General features: G+C 35.2%; 1 protein-coding gene across 1 annotated transcript in view; it reads left to right on the forward strand.

Annotated features, from left to right (window-relative positions):
* Positions 1–19767, forward strand: part of coq2 (coenzyme Q2 4-hydroxybenzoate polyprenyltransferase) — a 52340-nt gene that overhangs the window by 6531 nt on the left and 26042 nt on the right. The window contains exons 3-8 of the mRNA XM_039758821.1: positions 1151–1500; positions 3849–4015; positions 4557–4678; positions 12165–12250; positions 15017–15150; positions 15888–16076. Of these exons, the coding sequence (XP_039614755.1) occupies positions 1151–1500; positions 3849–4015; positions 4557–4678; positions 12165–12250; positions 15017–15150; positions 15888–16076 (1048 nt within the window). The remainder of the gene's footprint in view (positions 1–1150; positions 1501–3848; positions 4016–4556; positions 4679–12164; positions 12251–15016; positions 15151–15887; positions 16077–19767) is intronic.

Consider the following 19767-nt stretch of genomic DNA (forward strand, 5'->3'; position numbering starts at 1 on the left):
TGGTATGGACATGTGCAAAGGAGAGATGCTGGGTATACTGGGAAAAGGATGCTAAGGATGGAGCTTCCAGGTGATAGGAAAATAGGAAGGCCTAAGCGAAGGTTTATGGATGTGGTGAAAGAGGACATGCAGGTGATGGGTGTAACAGAACAAGATGCAGAAGACAGGAAGATATGGAAAAAGATGATCCGCTGTGACAACCTCTAACGGGAGCAGCTGAAAGAAGAAGATAAAGAGGCTGTCTGTTATATATTATATATTAGGTTGAAGGTAGATCGCTCTTGTCCAAATTTCACAGTAACAGCAAAAAACTTAAAATATCAACTCTGATCTGCACAAGGTTGGATTTGGAGGGTGTCTTTACCTGATCTGGAAATGTACCGGTGGTTGTTAACTCTTTAATTTACCTGAAGCTGATTGGACCCTTTGGACAGTCCTTTACCCTGTTTTAATTTACAAATACCTTTCTTTCCCACTGACCGAAATGTACCTACCCTTCCCTGTCTGTGGTCAAAAGAGAGCGGCCCTATTTCTTTCCCCAACTGGAAGAAACATGCTGTCCCAGCATTCAATGATATTTAGTTTTTAGTTTTTGATGTTGGTCCCCTATGCTTCTCAGATTCTTTATATGCACTTCTTCATATTCTACTGCCTCTGTCATTTTAGATGGCTGTAACCAACCCTTTCTCCTTAGATATTCCTTTTGTTCCTCATACTTCCTTCAGGAACTCTCAGGTATCTCTTTCTCAGTCTTTTCTCTGCAAAGCCTCCAACAATCAACCAACAATGTCCATCTCTCTTGTATACTTCAAGCAGTTTCTATTATTTTTGGTGCATATACAGTATGGTGCCATGCCATTAGGTCATTTGCCGTCAGTAACAAGGAAAAACTGTAAATATTGTGCAAGAGGAAGCTTGACATTCTGTAGGGTCTGAAAATGTATTGAAGATGAGATCATTTTTTCTAGTATTTCCATTATTCAGTACTTTATATCAAAACTGTATCCACATTTAGTTACACTCATCATAATACTACACAAACATGATTGGTGTTCACTTTTTTGCTGGTCAATATTAATTGATGTGCTGACTAAAATTTTTTAATTATATTTTTTAGAGTGTTTTTTTTCTGTCTCTAATTCTTGATCAGGGTCTACCTTTTTAGAAGCCTCACTATGTTTCTAACGAAGTGCAAAATATTACAGATGAATCGAATTTCATCTATATGGACTTCTCACTGCATTTCATGTACACCCAGTTACTATACGCTGAAAAGGAAGGATCATGGTTACTTTTATTGCAGTGCAAGGACAGCATCTTTTAAAACAGTCTTTCAAAAGGAAAAGCAGCAAAAAAGGAGCCCCTTGTATCAAACAACAGCAGAAGAAGTACTAGTTAGTACAAGGAGGACAATAAGTTTCTCTGCACCTGGGATTGTCAATGCCGCACCACAATCTGTCCAGCCTTACCTCAGGCTTATGAGGTTGGACAAGCCCATTGGTAAGAACTTATAATTTTCTATTACATATCAGAGTTTAATCTGACAGGAAAGAAAGCAAGTTTGAAAAACTTTGGAGTTAAATGCCTTTTTTCTGTGGAACTTCGGTTTTGTTTTGTATTCCACAACATTCTGCCATCTTGTATTAGAAATTACAATGAAAATGTTCATACAGTATACTGTAGCTATTAGTCTGCAGACAACTGTATCTCAAAAATGCATATACTAAAAAAAAAACATGGTTAAAATGATGCTTAAGTTCCAAGATGCTGTTTGTAGCAGTGGGTCACAGTTTTAATGGTCAAGAATATCTCATTTTATAATTTAATGTCCAAAAGAGAAACAGCTATAATTTTGAAGACAATTGAGAGTGAAGGCACAGTGATTCTGCATCCCAAAGCAGAAGAAGATCTTCTTGGAAGAGCTTTTTCTGCTTTAACTGCACGCCAGGCTGGGTGTAACCGGATATGATTGCAATATATACATTATTTTCTAGTGTACTTATCCAATTCAGGTTTAGAAGAAGCTGATGCCTATTCCAGCAACATTGGACACATAGTGGGGTACAGTTTTGAACAGGATCTCTGCTCATCAGTTACAGTAGCACACACACAATAATCATACAGCTTCACCACGGGGCCAGCTTAGAGTCAACAGTTAACCAACTGTATCCTATAAATCTTTGGGATGAAAAAGGGAAAACTTGAATTCCTAAGGGACAAATTCACTCAGAGATAGGAGGAACTGTAAACTGCACACAGACAGTTCCAAGGCCAGGATGTGATTCCAGGATTCTGGAGATGTGAAGCAAAGCACGAATCAGAATGTCAATCTGCTACCCTTATTGTGATGTAATGAAATCAGTTTTTACCTAAATGTTTCTCACATGTAGAAAAGTTAATTATACTTAGCAGAACTAGAGAAATGCACACGACATTTGAAAAACTGTAGCCATGTTATCTGCACTTACTTTAGGCTTTGCTTTAAATTATTTAAATTATTAGCTTATACATTATTTTCATAAGGGTATCATGAGGCAATTTTAAATCATTACATCACACTTGCTGTATTCTGTCCAGGTTTTGGTATAGCGTTTGACTTAATGCTATCTGAGAAGGCCCATTGTTAAGGTAAGAGGGCTAAAAAAAGAATAGTTTGACATCTCTGCCACTACAGGATTGGTTGTGTTGGGGTTTTTTGATCTAATTAATCAATGTGCCACTGTTTCGTATTTCTAAATGTGTAGCATTATGAAATATTGAAGAAACTGATTTAACAATAGCCTGAATTTGAGTCTTTAAAGATCATGTCATATCTTTTAGTGGGTTCTTGCAGTATATGAACATTTCATATTTTTGTTTGAAGACCAGTGTGAAAAGAGAAAAGTTAACTTTATCAGCCAGTCTTGACAATCATACAGTCTTGAAATTGTAATATGCTTTGAAGAAATAATGGTTGCATAACAAAAATCTAATGATGAAGCTGTTTAAAAGGAACTACTTAAGCTCCTAAGGTGGCATCGTGGCTGTTGTTGTTGCTGCTTCAGAGCTTCATACAAAAGCCACCTTCTCAGTGTCTGTGGAAATTGCACATTCTCTCTGTTCCAACAAAAATTTCTCCCAGTATTCTTTGTTTTTCCAGATTATAAAAACTTACAGTTTCGGTTGATTTGACACAGAGTCAATGTGCCCTATAATGGAATGGTTGATTCCTACTTTATTTTGCTAGGATAGTCTCCAGTTCCTTGTCATCCTGTATTGCAGTAAAGACATTTTTAAAGATGAATGAAAATACATGAATTAATGAAAGTAAAATTGGTATTTTATAGTATCTTGGAAGATCAGGAAGCAAGGCAAGAGCCAACGTAGCGCAAAGGCCAGCTTTGAATTTGCACATCTTTAAGATGTAGAAGGAAACCAATGAAGAAAAAAAAAACAGACATGAGCACAATACAGAAATGACAAATATAGTTATTTGGCTGGAAAACAAAACCCAGGTCCTTGGAACTGTACAGAAGTAGTGTTGTTGGCATTTTAATATAATAAAACAGAGGTCCTGGGGATTAGAGTACTGAATAGTCTTCACTATCGTATTTCAAAATATCTTAGCTTCAGGTTTTAAGTGGGTGCTATTTACTCCGGACCAAAGTTATAAAGAACTGTATCACTGTGTACAAAAGCTACACGTGAATGACCCTTAAATTTGGAGATCACTTTGGTAAGTAGTGTAGTCTTTTAAATTTGTAACTAGTTTTTTTCCCCCACATACTCTATTTATGCTGAAGGACAAATTTGAATTTTTATGACATATTTGCAAAGTAAACTGAAATGAATTTATGTCTGTGCTATAGGAACATGGCTGCTGTATTTGCCCTGCACATGGAGCATTGCATTAGCTGCAGAGCCAGGCTGCCTACCAGACTTTCACATGCTGGCACTGTTTGGAGTAGGGGCTGTTCTAATGAGGGGAGCTGGATGTACAATCAATGACATGTGGGATCGTGACTTTGACAAAAAGGTACATACCTGCCATTAATAAGAGTAAATGTATTGAGAAAAGCAAGAACGATATATACTGTTCTTTATTTGCAAGACTGGCGTGCAGCCATTTTTACATTGTTCTCTTTTCCATTTTTCCTTTTATCATTTCACATGTAAATGAGAATGGAATAAAATTTTACTCAAAGTACTAGAGATATATTAAAACATTTTGTGCAGTATTTTTTCCTTTGAATGTTGTAGCAAGAGTCATTTCCCAGTAATGATTAGATTAGATTATAGTAGATAAACTTTATTATTCCCGTGGGAAAATTCAGAAATACAGTAATTTTGATCAAAATCCAGCAAAAATAAATAAAATGCATTAAAAACACATTTTTGGGCAAGGAACTTGCTTCTTGTAGTTTACTGTCCAAAAGCTTAGCCCAAGAGGGTACACTTCCTAAGGCACCATAACACACAGTTTCAGAATGTTGGATACATTCAAATGTAATATAGTGCTTATGTGTCTCTTTGCTTTTAATCTATTGATCTGATACTTTTTACGTTGTATCTTACAGGTCTCCAGAACAGCAAGTCGTCCAATAGCAGCAGGAGAAATTACTCGTTTTCAAGCACTGGTTTTTCTTGGAGGGCAGTTGACCTTAGCCCTTGGTGTACTTCTAAGTTTAAATTTATACAGGTATGTGGATATATTTTTTACATTTCCTTTTTAATAATGAAGTGGTACATCCTTCTAAATTACTTTTATATCTTGACCCCTCTTCTTAAGAAAGGTAGAACTATCTATTCTATATATATAAAATCCTGAGCCTAAAAGTGCAATGATTTTATGTGACTTTTTTGTCACACTTTAAATAAGGCTTATTTGAAAACCTACATATATATGTTTGGTATCATTCTTTTCAGAATTTATCAAAGTTTAATGTGATTTGTTAGATTTTTAGATTCTTACTTCGTTTTTAAATTATAAACTAAAATATCAAGAAAGCCGTGGTTTTTATTTTTGATCGAGTAAACTTTCTTTCACAGGAACAAACTATTAAAAAAAAATTCTGTTAATAACAACAGTGTTTGTATTTAGATGACTTAGTTAGCTGAAGGTTGAGTTACAATGACCCATTGCATACCACTTTAGTTTTCACATGATTTTTCCTGTTATTTAAATGAGTAATGTTTTTAAAAAAAGTTTTTTCATCTATAAGAATGTCAGTTAAAACGAATGGATCATTTTTTAGTCTCTTATAAATACTCTTCGAGCATAGTGTACCTCAGTTTAATGGGAATACTCCAATCAGTAAGAGAGTAAATATTTTATTCTAATTTCAAGATTTTTACTCCATTAAATAATAATTAATTTTTCTTTTACATATTTATAGCAATTCATGATTTTTGATTCCAATATATAATTATTTTTCTTTTGTACATTTACAGATTTTACTAATATTCTGGCTGCAACTGGGGGTTGGGGGCCAAAGGCACCAGGGGTGCTTGCCCTCCTAGTAAACTATAAAAGTCTACATTGTACATTTAAGTCCTATGCACCTTAGTATAATTATCTACCACATCAGGGTATTAAATTGCCTGCCTAACTAAAGTTCATGGTGCAAGATCATTTTATTGTGATGGTTATAAAATTTGAGATTGTAGAAATTGCATACTTTAAATAGTAATCTTTTCATTGGTTAGAGTAAATTGTCATTTAATTTCAATTTGTATGGAATTGTAATTATGGGATTTCAGTTTCATTAAATTATACTTCTCACTTTTGTTAGACGGAATGTCTGATGTAACTACTGCATTGTTAATCTCAAAATTTAACCTGTCAAATTTGAACTCTGAAAATGGCAGTCAATATAAACATTAAGTACAAATTCATTATTACTTGATCTTCATTACTATGGGCATTATATTGATTGACTCAAAGAAATCAAAGATAATTAATTGACAGAAATTGCAGATTTCCAGCAGCAGATTCTGTATGAGATTAAAAAGATTGTGGCAGTAATTGAAGAATAGTTTAGTCTTTTTGAGGAGAAGGAATCTGGAACATTTACAGTCCCCTGGGGATACCCTTCTGCTGTGTTCCTTTATTAAAGAAGGTAGCTATATTTTCATTTTACTTACTTTAAGCTCTGTGAAAATGAGCAACTATGAAAGTGACTGAAAGTTCACTGTCCCATAATTTCACAAAGACAGTATTGGCATAGCAAAAACAGAAGTATCTGATTCCTTTTAAATAAATATTATACCTAATATAATACCAAATCGTGTAAAATTTGGCCAATTTGTCAGTAACTAATTTCTTATCACAAAAGCATATTTGCAACATATTTGCAGTAAGATGTTTCCATGACACTTACCAGATTGATCCAAAGCAAACAAGTGCTGAGAGACACTGTGGGGTCTTTTACCTGTATCAGACAGTGTGGCCTGTCTCCTGCTAGATCCTTCAAAGGTATATAGGCAGCTTAGTGACTGATTTTAAAACAAAGTAATACTATCCCATTATAATGTATTTCCACAAGCACTGTCTTTTTTCATACGGTGCAGGTATGAATGGTTTGGTCCAGGGTCCAGTGCTGAGAAGAACGAATCCAAGGACAGAGACAATGGGTACTAGACCTACACATGCATAATGCAAAGTGTTACTCCAGTTCTTCTAAATTTGTGAGCAGGAGAATACTCCAGGGTTTTGGAAGAATGCTTAGAACAAATACTTAAAGTAAACTTCTGCTTCAAAGATAAAGACGTAATAAAGGACTAATGGAAAGGAGTACTAAAGAAAAGTGGACCATCAAAATGATTATCTTGCAAATTTAGGTACAGAGCCAATACATGACTTCAACAGTATATACCATGCTGTTCGGGCAGGTGCCTCAGGTGTGTGTCTTTGTTGGAGGTAGACTGATACAGTATCAGTCTAAATCCAATTTACTGGTTAAATATTAATGTTTCTGGATATACCGGTGTATTATCGTGGTATTTCCCTCTACTTGCCCTTTACCTGTTTCCTCAAGGGTAAGTGTTCTCGTCAAGTTCGTTATCGGGTTGGTCTACTGTTGCACTTTAAGATGAACACACACACACATAGATAAACACACACACAGACCCTAACCACAACAGTGCTCCATGAATAACACACACACGCTGATTAACCCTTAGCACTTTAAACCACACAAGTGCTATAGGAATAACACAGCCTGTCATTCAGCACTTCAAGAGACTTACTTATTTTCGGCACGAACAACAATACGAACAACCTAAATATTACGATGTTTTAGTGATATCTCAGACCTAAATATTACTTTTGGTCTACAAGAATACATTTAAACATACAAAGACTCAGCACTTTTGACTATAGGCCATTCATCAGCCAAGAATACCTTCTTTATCGTTGATCTGTCCCTTCTATTGAGTATAGCCAGATGTCCATCCACTCTCAGCCATATAAACCTTAGCACTAAGCACAGAAATAATGGCAAAATCCAAAATGTACTGTCACCAGGTGCTCAAAGAAATCTAACTTATTACTTCAATCACTCTAGACATTAAGACAAAGCATTGAAAGTTAAAAGCAGCATGGTATTTATTACAAGAATAATAATAATACCACAAGAACAAAGAATACTAGAAAATAGGTAGTGATAGGAAAGTCTGAATATATAGTCTTTAGAAAATGTCCATAATTTTCCATTTAAAATGTCTTTTACTTTTTTTTTACTTTTTTAGAAAATCATTCCATAGTTTATTTTAAAATTATTTATAATGTATATTGAGAATATTTTCTAGTATTTGTCCATAACCCAATTACAAAATCATTACCAGCTTCCACAGAAGAGTTACTGATGTAGCTTGCCATGATATATTTAATGCTAATTTTTTAAATTGCTCTTCAACATTTTCAAACAGAAAGTTGTCATAGGTTGTACTAGTAAGTGTTTCAGACAGATTTTTATAAGTGGAGGAAGTGTATGCTATAATGGTTGGGATAGCTGTGATGATGTTAGGTACTTTTGGACACTGCTCAGTACACTTAACTGCAGAAGCTCTGTTCTGTTTAATGTATAGTACAAGATGTAGAAACATGACCCACATTTTCAGAAACCTTTCTGAAGAAAGCAGAGACAGTGATGGGCAGTTTTCTCTAACTCCTGTCTCTTTCTAAAGTCAATGACTGCAAACAGTGCACCACTAGGTGTCCTTACACATATTTTCTATGAACTTTTACAACTTACTGTATATTGGTTACTTTATGCAATGATATTCATTTATAACCCCTCCTACAAAGTAAATATACAGTAAAACTTTTTATCTAATATAAATTCTACAGAGGTTCCTGTAATTAGCAAAGAGGCCTAAATTGCAATTTTATTAGGGAGTCATAGATTACTATCTTGAATTATATGTACTCAGTGTTGTAGACAGTGACACAATAATTTCCAGGTATTAGAGTACACTTTCTTGTCATTTTCACAGTAAAGAAGGTATATTCTCCTTGAACAACAGTACATACAGTATGGTAATAAAAACTAGACGGTCACTTCTGTTTGAACAAGATGTACAAAGGAGAAATGCACATCATGAATAAAAAGGCAAAACTTTTCAAAATGTACAGGTTAAGAGTCAGGATATAGTTTACCTGATAAATACATTTTATTTTTAAAGTCAACTTTACTGTATAGTAATATGCAGTAATAAATCTAGAGTATAATTCAGACCTGGAATATTTTTGTGAAGGCCAGCATGGTAGTGTGACTGGTGCTTTAAATTTCAGTGCTAAGCTAAGGTCATTTGCATGTGAAGCATTTTCACCAAGTGTTTATGTGGGTTTCCTTCTTACCTTTGAAAGATATGTAGTTAGTATGATTGGACAGTCTACATTGTTATGCTAAAGGTATATTTGGATTTTGTTAGGTGACAGATATCACCTCACTTTATGGAAATGCTGGTTCTGCTTTGGCTAGGCTACCCAATAAAACAGTTCTGGGGAGAGTAAAACTCTTTTATCAGTCAACAATTCCTTAGCTAAGCTTCACTCTACTTTGGTTCTGCATCTGGGATTATACCTCAAGATAAAATGGAACCTACTAAACACATCAGTGCCTCTCCATAGAAATCAAATGACCAAGGAACCACCCATGTTTCAACTTTGCAGGCACTAAAAGCATAATTTGCTCCATGAAATACCACAAGTTTTTCTCTGGCTGCAGAAAGTACAGTCTTATGCAATAGAAAGATAATTACCTTGAAGTTCCATGCATGAAAATAGGCAACAGAGAAAAAAATAATTCAGACAGTGAAGGAAGCATTCCTGGACTTATCTTAATTGATATTGCCTTACCCTGAATGGAAATGACTAAACAACTCTTTTACCACAAAGGGAAACTTGTCAAACATTTTGCTGAACAGTTTGTGTAAAACAAACTAGATTTTAGGAGCCATTGCTCAAGCACTAAACCAGGACATTTGGGAAAAAGGTTAAACTTTTTAAGCTGACAGAGAAATAACAATGTTGCTGAGATTTTTTCATCAGAGAAGTTATATTTTCATCCCATTTCAGACTGTGAATGATAGAGATGCCAAGACATTTAAAATGATTCCACCCTGTTGATAGTGACACCATTTATATGAAATGCAGTCACACAGAGCACACCTTGAGTGGACCCTGTGCTCAGGATCGTGGGTCCTGACTGATGTTTGCCTAGCTTTGTTGTTTGATGTTGTTTCTTAGAATGTCAGAGATTCAGAGGCATGTGACAGAGTCCAAGTTTGTATAGAGAGATTTGCCATGGAGAACCTCTGGAATGATTTTGTTAAATGCAGAAAAAAACAATATCATGGCATAAATAACTGAGGTGTCTAAATGCTGTAAAATGTAGTGGAAAGAAATAAATTTTTACTGCATCCTCAACTGACTTGTTTGCACACCACACTAACTGTAGTGGGTCAAGGAGAGACTCTGTGACAGACTGGATTTGTTGAAGAAGTATAAGTTAAATGTATAATATATAGTAAAATAATACAGAGTTTGATAAAACATAGTGCACCAGAAATAAATCAATCAGTGTAAAAGTAACAATAAATGAGTAAAACATATACATACACAGTAATGTCATATTAAACATATATGGTAATACCATGCAATAAGCTTTAGACAAGTAATTGAGTTTCAGAATGATCAGTGACAGCAAATAAGCACTTACTTTACGTAATGGTGTTTCAGACACATATCAGGTTAAGAACAGGACTGCACATATTTAATGACTTAAAAATATAAAGAAATAAAGATGGTTTATACGTCTGATGGTATGACATCAGTCCCATTTGTTGGATGGCCAGAGAGCAAACCAGTTTGTTGTTGGAATATGTGGTGTTTTTTGTCATTAACATTCTCAGCAGATGAGAACATGGCCACATGTTGCTAACATTAATTTTATTTTAATTTTTTTCATTTTTATTACTATTTAATTTAATATTGTTTCTTTGTATCAGTATACTGCTGCTGGATTATGTGAATTTCCCCTAGGGATTAATAACGTATCTATCTATCTATCTATCTATCTATCTATCTATCTATCTATCTATCTATCTATCTATCTATCTATCTATCTATCTATCTATCTATCTATCTATCTATCTATCTATCTATCTATCTATCTATCTATCTATCTATCTATCTATCTATCTATCTATCTATCTATCTATCTATCTATCTATCTATCTATCTATCTATCATGGTTTAACTGTGTCATTTTAACTACCCACTGCAGGGCCTACTGGTCTATCATAGTGCAGATGCCATGCCAAACTGTGATGCTGCTAGTCAGTATGCTCTCCTCTGTACATCTGTGGATGTTTTCCAGGATCTGGAGATGGCATAATCAAAAGTGAATATGCTGTTGTATATTTTAATGAGGTTGTGTTAAAGGATAATGACAGATCAATAGTGACACAGAATACTAATAACATACAAGTACTCACTCTGTTCACAGTAGCCCCTCTGATCTCAATTAGATCCTTTGTTTTACAGACACCAAAGACCACGTTGTTGTTTTTGTATCTTACCAGAAGGAGTTTAAGTTCCCTTTAGGCTGTTTCGTCATCGTGATCAATCAGTCCCCCATGTGTTATGTCATAATTTAATGGTGTAGATTATGGATATGTGATATAAATAATAATAGCTAGACGTAGGCATCTTACATAGTTATAAAAATTAAAAGGAGCTAAAGTCACTATGTTTTATTATTAATCTCATCAGTTACTGATTTACAAAGTGAATCCAAAATCTATAAAGTAAGATGAAGGCATTGTAGTTTCATTTTTCAAATAATTTTACTCCATTTAAAGTTTAGAGAAGCTGGAGTTTAATACAGCAGCCCTGGGCTAATTTGAGGAAACAAACCTCAATAAGTTTATTAATAGTCTTTACAGAACAAACAAAAGGATGTGCACAAACATTCAACAATGATGATTTAGAGTTACCAGTTGGATTAAACAGCTGGTCTTTGAGGCGTTAAAGGAAAGATGAAGAAAAACAAGCTGACACAAGGATACATATATATTTTCCACAACAGACAGTGACTCACCCAGGACTGGAACCCAGTCTGTTTGGGCATATGACAGCACTGCTAACCAGATTGCCACCATAATGCCCACATACACATTACATTTAGAATTAAATCCTGCCCTCAAAATTTCTACAGGGTTACATTTCATTAGGGCCACTCAGTGGTTAGTGCTTCTTCTTCATAGATACAAAATCCCAGGTTCATATCCTGCACCTAGCCATTATCTATATGGAGTTTGAATAGGATTAAGTGTGTTATGTTAAATATCATTGAGAACAGAATTTCAGTTTGTTCTTGCTGGAACTAATTTATCACCTGGTATAGAAGCCTAGCTTACATACCCATATTTATGACTTCATACAGATGAGGTAAATGAGTGGGCAGCCATTTTAAGAACTTTTGTGTCTAGTCCAAGGCAGATTTCATGTTAGATAAAGGTTTTTCGCCACTTATTTACTTTGTAGGGGTTGTTATAACTGTATCCCTGTGCAGAAAAGAAGTAATATACTGTAGCTTTCAATGGTCCACAAAAAATATGTGTAAGAAAATCTTAAAGTGAGATCCTAAAGTTTTCTAATTGTCTTCTTTGTATTATAGCATTATCCTTGGGGCTGCTTCTTTATCTCTGGTGGTGACATATCCTCTAATGAAGAGAGTTACATATTGGCCACAGCTGGTTTTAGGTAACTTGAACTGTAATTACATAAAATATTGTGTTTCCTTGCATACTTTTAAAGCATACTAGAATTATTTTTTGACTATTTGTAGAGCTTATTTCAGAACTGCATTGAGGAATTTATGGTGAAAATATTGTTGTTTATTAAAGGAATACTCGGCTCAAAAATGATATTTTTGTTTATAAACTATATTACTCCATGTGGTTTGTAGTGATGGCCAAGCAATATTTTTAATCTCATGTTTTTATGCAGAACTGTGTTAGCAAAGTTTCTAATATAGATGCATCTATGGTGATCAGCGTTGGAAAAAGACACCCACTATAAAAAATATCCATTTGTGTTACATAATCCACAAGTCAAGCTTTTCAGCCATATGCTCATAATGTCCCAAACATGTATTTTTGACTAAAATATATTTAAATAAACTACCTATGAAAATGCTGTTATGAATGAAAACAGAGTTTGCTCAGAAATTAATGAGCATTTGAATGATAGACCTTCCTCACGTTGTTAAAGTTATATTCATACCAACAACTGGAGTACCTCCGGATTATTCAGTGGCGGGCTGTGAAACTACACAGGTGAACTGACCTTCTGCTTAGTGAAGCATCTCAGATACACACTCTTCCTGATAATGTGTTCACTCTCTTTAACTTTTAATCTTTAGTTTTATATGTCTCTTAGTACACAATTTTGTATTGATAATCACATGGAGTGCAATGTAAGCCAATACATAATATGTTACCTGGCTGGACTCAATTCAAGTGGTTGGCTACATTTTAGGAAAGTAACACATAAAAATATTTTTGCATTGAGCATTTCTTTAATACTTACAGTAAATTCTTAGTAAATATTCATAGTTGCATCTGTTTTACTGATTTCAGTAATATTATAATATCATAATGTTTGTTTGCAATTGGAGAAAAGGCTTAACTGTGAAGTGTAGACAACATTAAAAACATCAGTAGCTAAGATTTCCAAAGAAGTAGTTTCAGTAGCACCAGAAGAAAAAATAATATATGTAACAGATAGTTTAGCATTTCATTCAGTCTGTTCTTATGCAGCTGTCAGGCTTAGAGCATGTATCCAGTTTACAGCTATAATACTGTAGCAGTAAATTGCATAATATAAAAAACATAACTTACATACATAAACAATAATTCAAAAGTCAATATCCTTGAATAAATGTTAAGTAAATTCATGATATTTTATGTTTCAGCTAGCAAAGAATTCGGACAACCAAAGAGAAGAAAGCAAAAATTCTAATTAACAGCATTCCTGAAGACAATATGCACACTTGGGGGGTGGGAGATTTAGTCTACAGTTTATTTTAGTATGCAAAAAGTTGTGCTGATGTAGGTTAATTGTCCACCCTCATCTGGGCTATCCGCAGCTTCCAAAATAATACTGTATGCTAAGTTTCACAATGGTACAAACTGTATAATTATCCAAATATGACATGCAGACAGTCTGGTGTGAAGGCTATCAAGTTAAACTTTAAACAACAATCATGTACTATAGTTTAAAAACAGCATCAAGTGCCCTGTGTAAACCTAAGGTAGTCACTTACCATGGCTAAGTGCTGGAAGGTTTTTAACTTTGACTGACAGAATTACACAGAAGAGGAAATAGGACAGATTCCCATGGACTGCTGTGTCTAATAAGCAGTGACAAAGTAAATGTAGCCTATATCGTGTGGGATTTTAAGCCTACAAACATTTTCATATATTCTGAATACAGTCATGCTTGTGTTCTAAATCTAGTCATTTTTCTGAGGGCTAAGATATACAACTTAAAAAGGTTTATTTGAGCTGAAAGAGACTTCTTAACAGATAAGTGAAAATGTAAGGAAATTTGCATTTTTGTGTTTTTCACAAAAGTAATCTTACATAAAAATGCATTAATGTTTTGAGTATCAATGCAAAATTTCCTGAGCACTCTTAGCTTGTTAGTTTAGGTGTCAGACGACCTCTACTTCTGCTGTGGAGGTGGCTTTTTGAAATACCGGAAATGTTTATGATTTTGCAAGTTGAGTAGGCGAAAGGGTAATCGCTATCAGAATTACTGTATTTGAGCCACAGATTATGCTTTGAAAGTATGTGATTTTTGGTTAGCATAACATGGCTAAAATCATTGGTAAATCATCTGGTAAAAACAATAAAAATTAACAAAAGTATGAAATACAAGCAGTGTAGCCATAATAGAGGAAATAAAGAAAAGGAATGCTCACAAACCCAGACACTCTGACTCTAGTCTCTCGAGAGCCCCGATCAGAGCCTCCATCAAAGCTGTGAACATCACAGCATCATCAGCAAAGTCAAGATCAGTAAATCTTTCTTCACCCACAGATGCCACACAGCTGTTGGACCCCACAACCTTGCCCAACACCAAGTCCATGCAAGCTTTGAACAGAGTGTATGCAAGAACACACCCCTGACTAACCCCAGAATTAACTAGGAAAAACACAGAGATACTCCCTCCACTCTGCACAGCGCTCACTTTTTCAGTGTACAGGTCGGCCATGATATCCTGCAACTTCTGGGGGATCCCACAAAGTCTCCGGATGTCCCACAGTGTAGCTCAATCAACTGGATCGAACACTTTTAGAAAATCGACAAAGGCTGCAAAGAAACTCGATATGCATGTTTGCTCTCCATGAGAACCCTCAGTGCCAGAATGTGGTTGATGGTAGACTTCTTAGTCATAAAACCAGACTAATTCTGATTTTGCCATGAATTATTTACAATACATTAATTTAAATTTTGCAATTAGGTCTTGCATTTAACTGGGGAGCTCTCCTGGGATGGTCTGCTATCAAAGGATCTTGTGATTGGTCAGTTTGCCTTCCTTTATATTTTTCTGGAATACTGTGGACACTGATATATGACACAATTTATGCACATCAGGTAAGAGAACATGATTTCTATTGATAAATAGCAACAAATAGGATCTAAAATGTGTTGAATATAGATGCAACAACATTTAAAGGTTTAAGGCAAAGGCATTTTTCCAGTAGGATTTTCTTTTTCATTACTTGAAATTGTGTCAGCTTTATAGCCAATAAAGAAACACTTTTTCTACAAAGAATAAACAATGGAAATAATTAAATGAAACCAAGGAGATAGCTCTTTCAAGAATCTAAAATTCTCTTTGGCAATGCTGTATTTACTTGAATAATTAAAGCTATTGCATGCATCCTTCCATTTTCTGAACCTGCTTATTACAGTTCCAGGTTGTAGGCAGCCAGAACCAATGCCTGCAGCATCAGGTACAAGGCAAAAATAAGTACTGAGCAGGGCACCAGTTCATCACAGTAATTGAGGAAATTCTAAAAAGGAAAATATATTTGATTATTTTTGCCCAGTATAAAAATGGTAGCTGATTCTTTCTAAATATATCGTAATGCATGAATTTGTTAAAAGTTTGCAAATTTGCTCAATATGAGGCTCATTAAAATATAAATGAATTACTAACTGGTAAGTGGTTTCTCACATCTAACTTTTGTTATACATATCCTCTTTAATATACTTTAAGTGCAGCTGAGTTGAGATATCCATTAATATCTGCTTAGAGATATTTACAGATAATTAGGTCAATGGAGGATGTCACTTGACATTTGCCTTCTTTGTGGTTTATTCTCTAGGACAAGGTAGATGATTTGCTTGTTGGTGTTAAGTCAACAGCTCTCTTGTTCCAAGATCACACCAAGCCCTGGCTTAGTGGATTCAGTGCAGCCATGTTGTCGGGGCTCATTTTGACTGGTATCATCTCTGACCAAACTCTTCCTTACTATGGAGCGCTGTCAGTGGTTGGGGCACACATTTTCTATCAGGTGAGATTTTTACAATTATACTAACAAAGTTGAGTAATGTATCAACATTCTTCTAGACCACCAAACAATAAATAAGCCATAAGCTGCCATCCTTAGGTGTAACACTTGTCACATAGTTCATGGCAGAAAAGAATAAGAACATAAGAGATCTGATAAATGAGAGAGGCCTTTAAGTCCATCAGGCTCATTTGTTTAGCTAATAGCTCTGCTGTCCAGTTATATCATACAGAAACTTCTTAAAGGTTGTCAAGGTTTCTGCTGCAAATACATGTTTGGTTAGTTTATTCCAGACACCAACGATTCTTTGCATAGAGAAGTGCTTCCTGGCTTTAACACTAGAATCTCTGAAGCTTACGAAAAAAGTTGTAATGCTTGGTCACTTTAAATTCCTTCGCACTTCATCATCAGCATGTTTGTTTGTAAATCGGCACTGGCAGCAAGCAGCCTGCTATCCCAGCCCCAACCAACACAGCTGAAATCAAGTCTCAGATGCAAAATTCTCCCAGCTCAAGTCTCTTTATTTGGGAGTTAGGTGTCTGGAATTGTATAGGGAAAATAATATATCATTATTTGGAATGCGTATATTTAATGTGTGTTCTGTGTCCCCAACGATCTGTGTAAATGTAGGATGACAGGAAATGCAAGACAAAAAATGTTGAACACATAACTAAAACAGAAACTTTTTTTATGTTAATGTAATTGACAAATTGTTGATGTGAAGTATATAATGTGTGACAACTGAAGTCCAAATATTAAATAAACACTTTTGCAAAAGGTATAACAAAACAAGTGTGTTTTTATTCAAGATTATAACCAAAGAAAAAGAAATCATTCAATTTACATATTAATGGCAATGTGTAAAAAGTGAAGCCCAACTCTCAAACGATAGACAATAGACATGTAAGCTTAGCTGGTGCAGCGTTAAGGACTGTTTTCTTATAATCAAGAAGTTGTGGATTTGATCCCAGATTCTTCTTGCATTAACTGTTTTCAGTAGTGAGCTGTTATTATTGTTACTATTATATAATAAAAACATACATTTGATTTGAGTCTGTAACAGCCAATGTAAATGTATGGTACTTGTAAAAGCTAGTGCTGAAGGGATAAAAGGAGACATACAAACGCAGCTCAGTCATTTCTTGTTGGTGTCTTGTTGAGAAAACAGACACCACAGTGACTTTGATGGATGTCACTTTTCCTTGCACACGGACATTCATATCAACATGTCATTTGAATGATTTCTTTATTGAAGAGTCCAAGAATAGAATTGAATAAAAAATTTTTCAAATAAATTTTTATTCAAGATATTAAAAAAAAAGCTATTCAGATGACTTGTTGATACAGATGTCCGTGTGCAAGGAAAAGTAACATCCTTTTGAAGTACCATAAATTTACACGGGATGTTATAAACTTACAACAGATGTATGTTTTTGTTATGTGATAATAATAAGCAGCTCACTACTGAAAGCGCTAAACACGGAGCCTATGCAGGATTCAAAACTGTTACCTAGCCACTGCTAAGCGGTAGCTTGTCCACTATGCCATCTGTGCACACCCATGCCGGAGCAACATTACCACTGTGACAACTGGTTGAAAACAAAATGCGTAAATACATTTATGCAAACGTCTTTTACTTTGTACCGACTGATAGTTGGGGGGGGTGGTTAGCAGGCTGCATTCTGCTAATCCGCACATTTATAAAACAAAACCGGGCTAACCGCGCAGTCATAAGGAACTATGAGCTTCTTGGCGTATGAAAGGAAAATGTAAGGAGGTCAGGAAAACTAAAAAAATCGTAAGCTTCAGAGATTCTAGTGTTAATCCTAAATGTGCTTCCCTTAATTTCCACTGATGTCCTTGAGCATGTGATTAACCATTTAGTCAAAAAAAAAATTCCTGGATCTATTTTATCAATGCCTTTCAGAATTTTAGTCTCCTCTGCTCAAGAACAAAACGGGTTTAATTCTTTGTGTCTATCAGAGTAGGACATGTGTTTAAGTCCTGGGATGCAATGGGTTGCTCTATTGTACAAAGCTTCAGTGCTGCTATGTCATTTTTGTAGTGTGGTGACCAGAATTGCACGCATTGCTCCTTATACAGCATCAGTAGCGCATTATATAGTCTGAGCATAATGTGTCTCAATTTATGAGTTTTTACGATCTATCATTTTATTTGTCATTTTGAAAGCATCTGTGCATTGCTTAGATGCTTAAAATGTTGTCAACATAAACCCCAAAATCTTTTTCAGAGGTTGCTTCTTTTAGGACAGTGTCTCCTATCTTGTGATTTGTATTTGCCCAAATAAATTAGAATAGTCCAGGGGAATAGCTAGGGAGCCAACCGGACCACACCATTTAATCTTTTAGCAAAGAAACACAAGTGCATGATGGCACCGCACAAACAAAATAAAAAGGGCCTCCAGCGGCTGTCTTTCAGTACCTCAGCAGGCTAATCTTTTAAAGGTAGCTTCATTTTATAACATGTTTGGTTGGGAGCTCTGCCCTGTAGCAGGCTTGTGTCCAAATGCGACACTTTCTTCCGGAGACGTCCGTTTTTATAAGACTTACCCTGGGCGGGACTTGGCCTTTTCTGGGTACGTCATGTGCCCTCATTGGGTGTCTTCTCCGAATTGCAAAGGGAACAGATAAGATAGCTACAGGGCCCCCTCTTGTCCAGGACTAGTATTATGTGCCTTGATTGAGCTATGAAGGTGATCCTCAGGCACCCGTTTGTGACAATTTATAATTTGCCCACATGTAGCATTTTGTACTTTTACACATTAAACTGCATTTTCCAAGTGCTCACTCAGTTCTGAAGGCTGTCAAGTCTTTTTTGAATTATGTTTGCAGCCCCCTGTGTTGAAGCCATTCCTCTGTTTTATTATCTGCGAATTTCACAAGTTTACTAACTACACTAGAATCAATGTCATTAATATAAATTTAAAAAGTAATGGTCCCAAAACAGACCCATGCCTGAGGATCTCGACTAATGACCTCATCCCACATGAAGTTTTCTCTGCTTATTTGTTCTCTTTGTCTCCTGCCAGTTAACCAGTTTATGAAGTAATGAAACAAAGCTCCAGTGTAACATCTTTTTGGGAGAAAAACAAATCCCTTGGGATCCACAGTTCTTACATAAGGATAATCTATCAGGCTTAAGTTAGTAGGCAACCCAGTTCTTTCCCGGATATTCTAGAAAAACTGTGCAAGTGCATAAGACAGTGGCATGCCACGTCAATAGGCTGAGGATATTCATCTCTACGTTTAGAGTGTAATAAGTAATTTCCTTGATTTGGTGTTAATCCATCTCTTCAAAGGCTGGATTGAACTTTTAAAAAAATTGTTTGATTTTCATTTTTGTAGCATCTTTCCAACTTAGTAATTTAGCAGCTCAATTGAGAAATATGTTTGCTGTTTTAATCAGATTTTTTTTTTATTATTTATCCTTGTATTGAGTGTAACTGAGTAAGAACCTTTTACCAGGTGGGTCAATACATGCTGTCTTCCACAATCAACATAATTTATGTATACAAAAAGTGAGTTATTACAATAAAATAAAACAGAGAAACTAACACTAGACTAGGCAGAAGTCTATCCTTGAGGACACTCATTTGGTGCCAATTTAAAGTCACAGGCACATCTTTGAGTATGAACTCAGAAATAATTCAAGCCTTTACTAAAGCAAATTATTC

Source organism: Polypterus senegalus, chromosome 7, assembly GCF_016835505.1.
Source record: "Polypterus senegalus isolate Bchr_013 chromosome 7, ASM1683550v1, whole genome shotgun sequence".
NCBI classification, from domain to species: Eukaryota; Metazoa; Chordata; class Cladistia; order Polypteriformes; family Polypteridae; genus Polypterus; species Polypterus senegalus.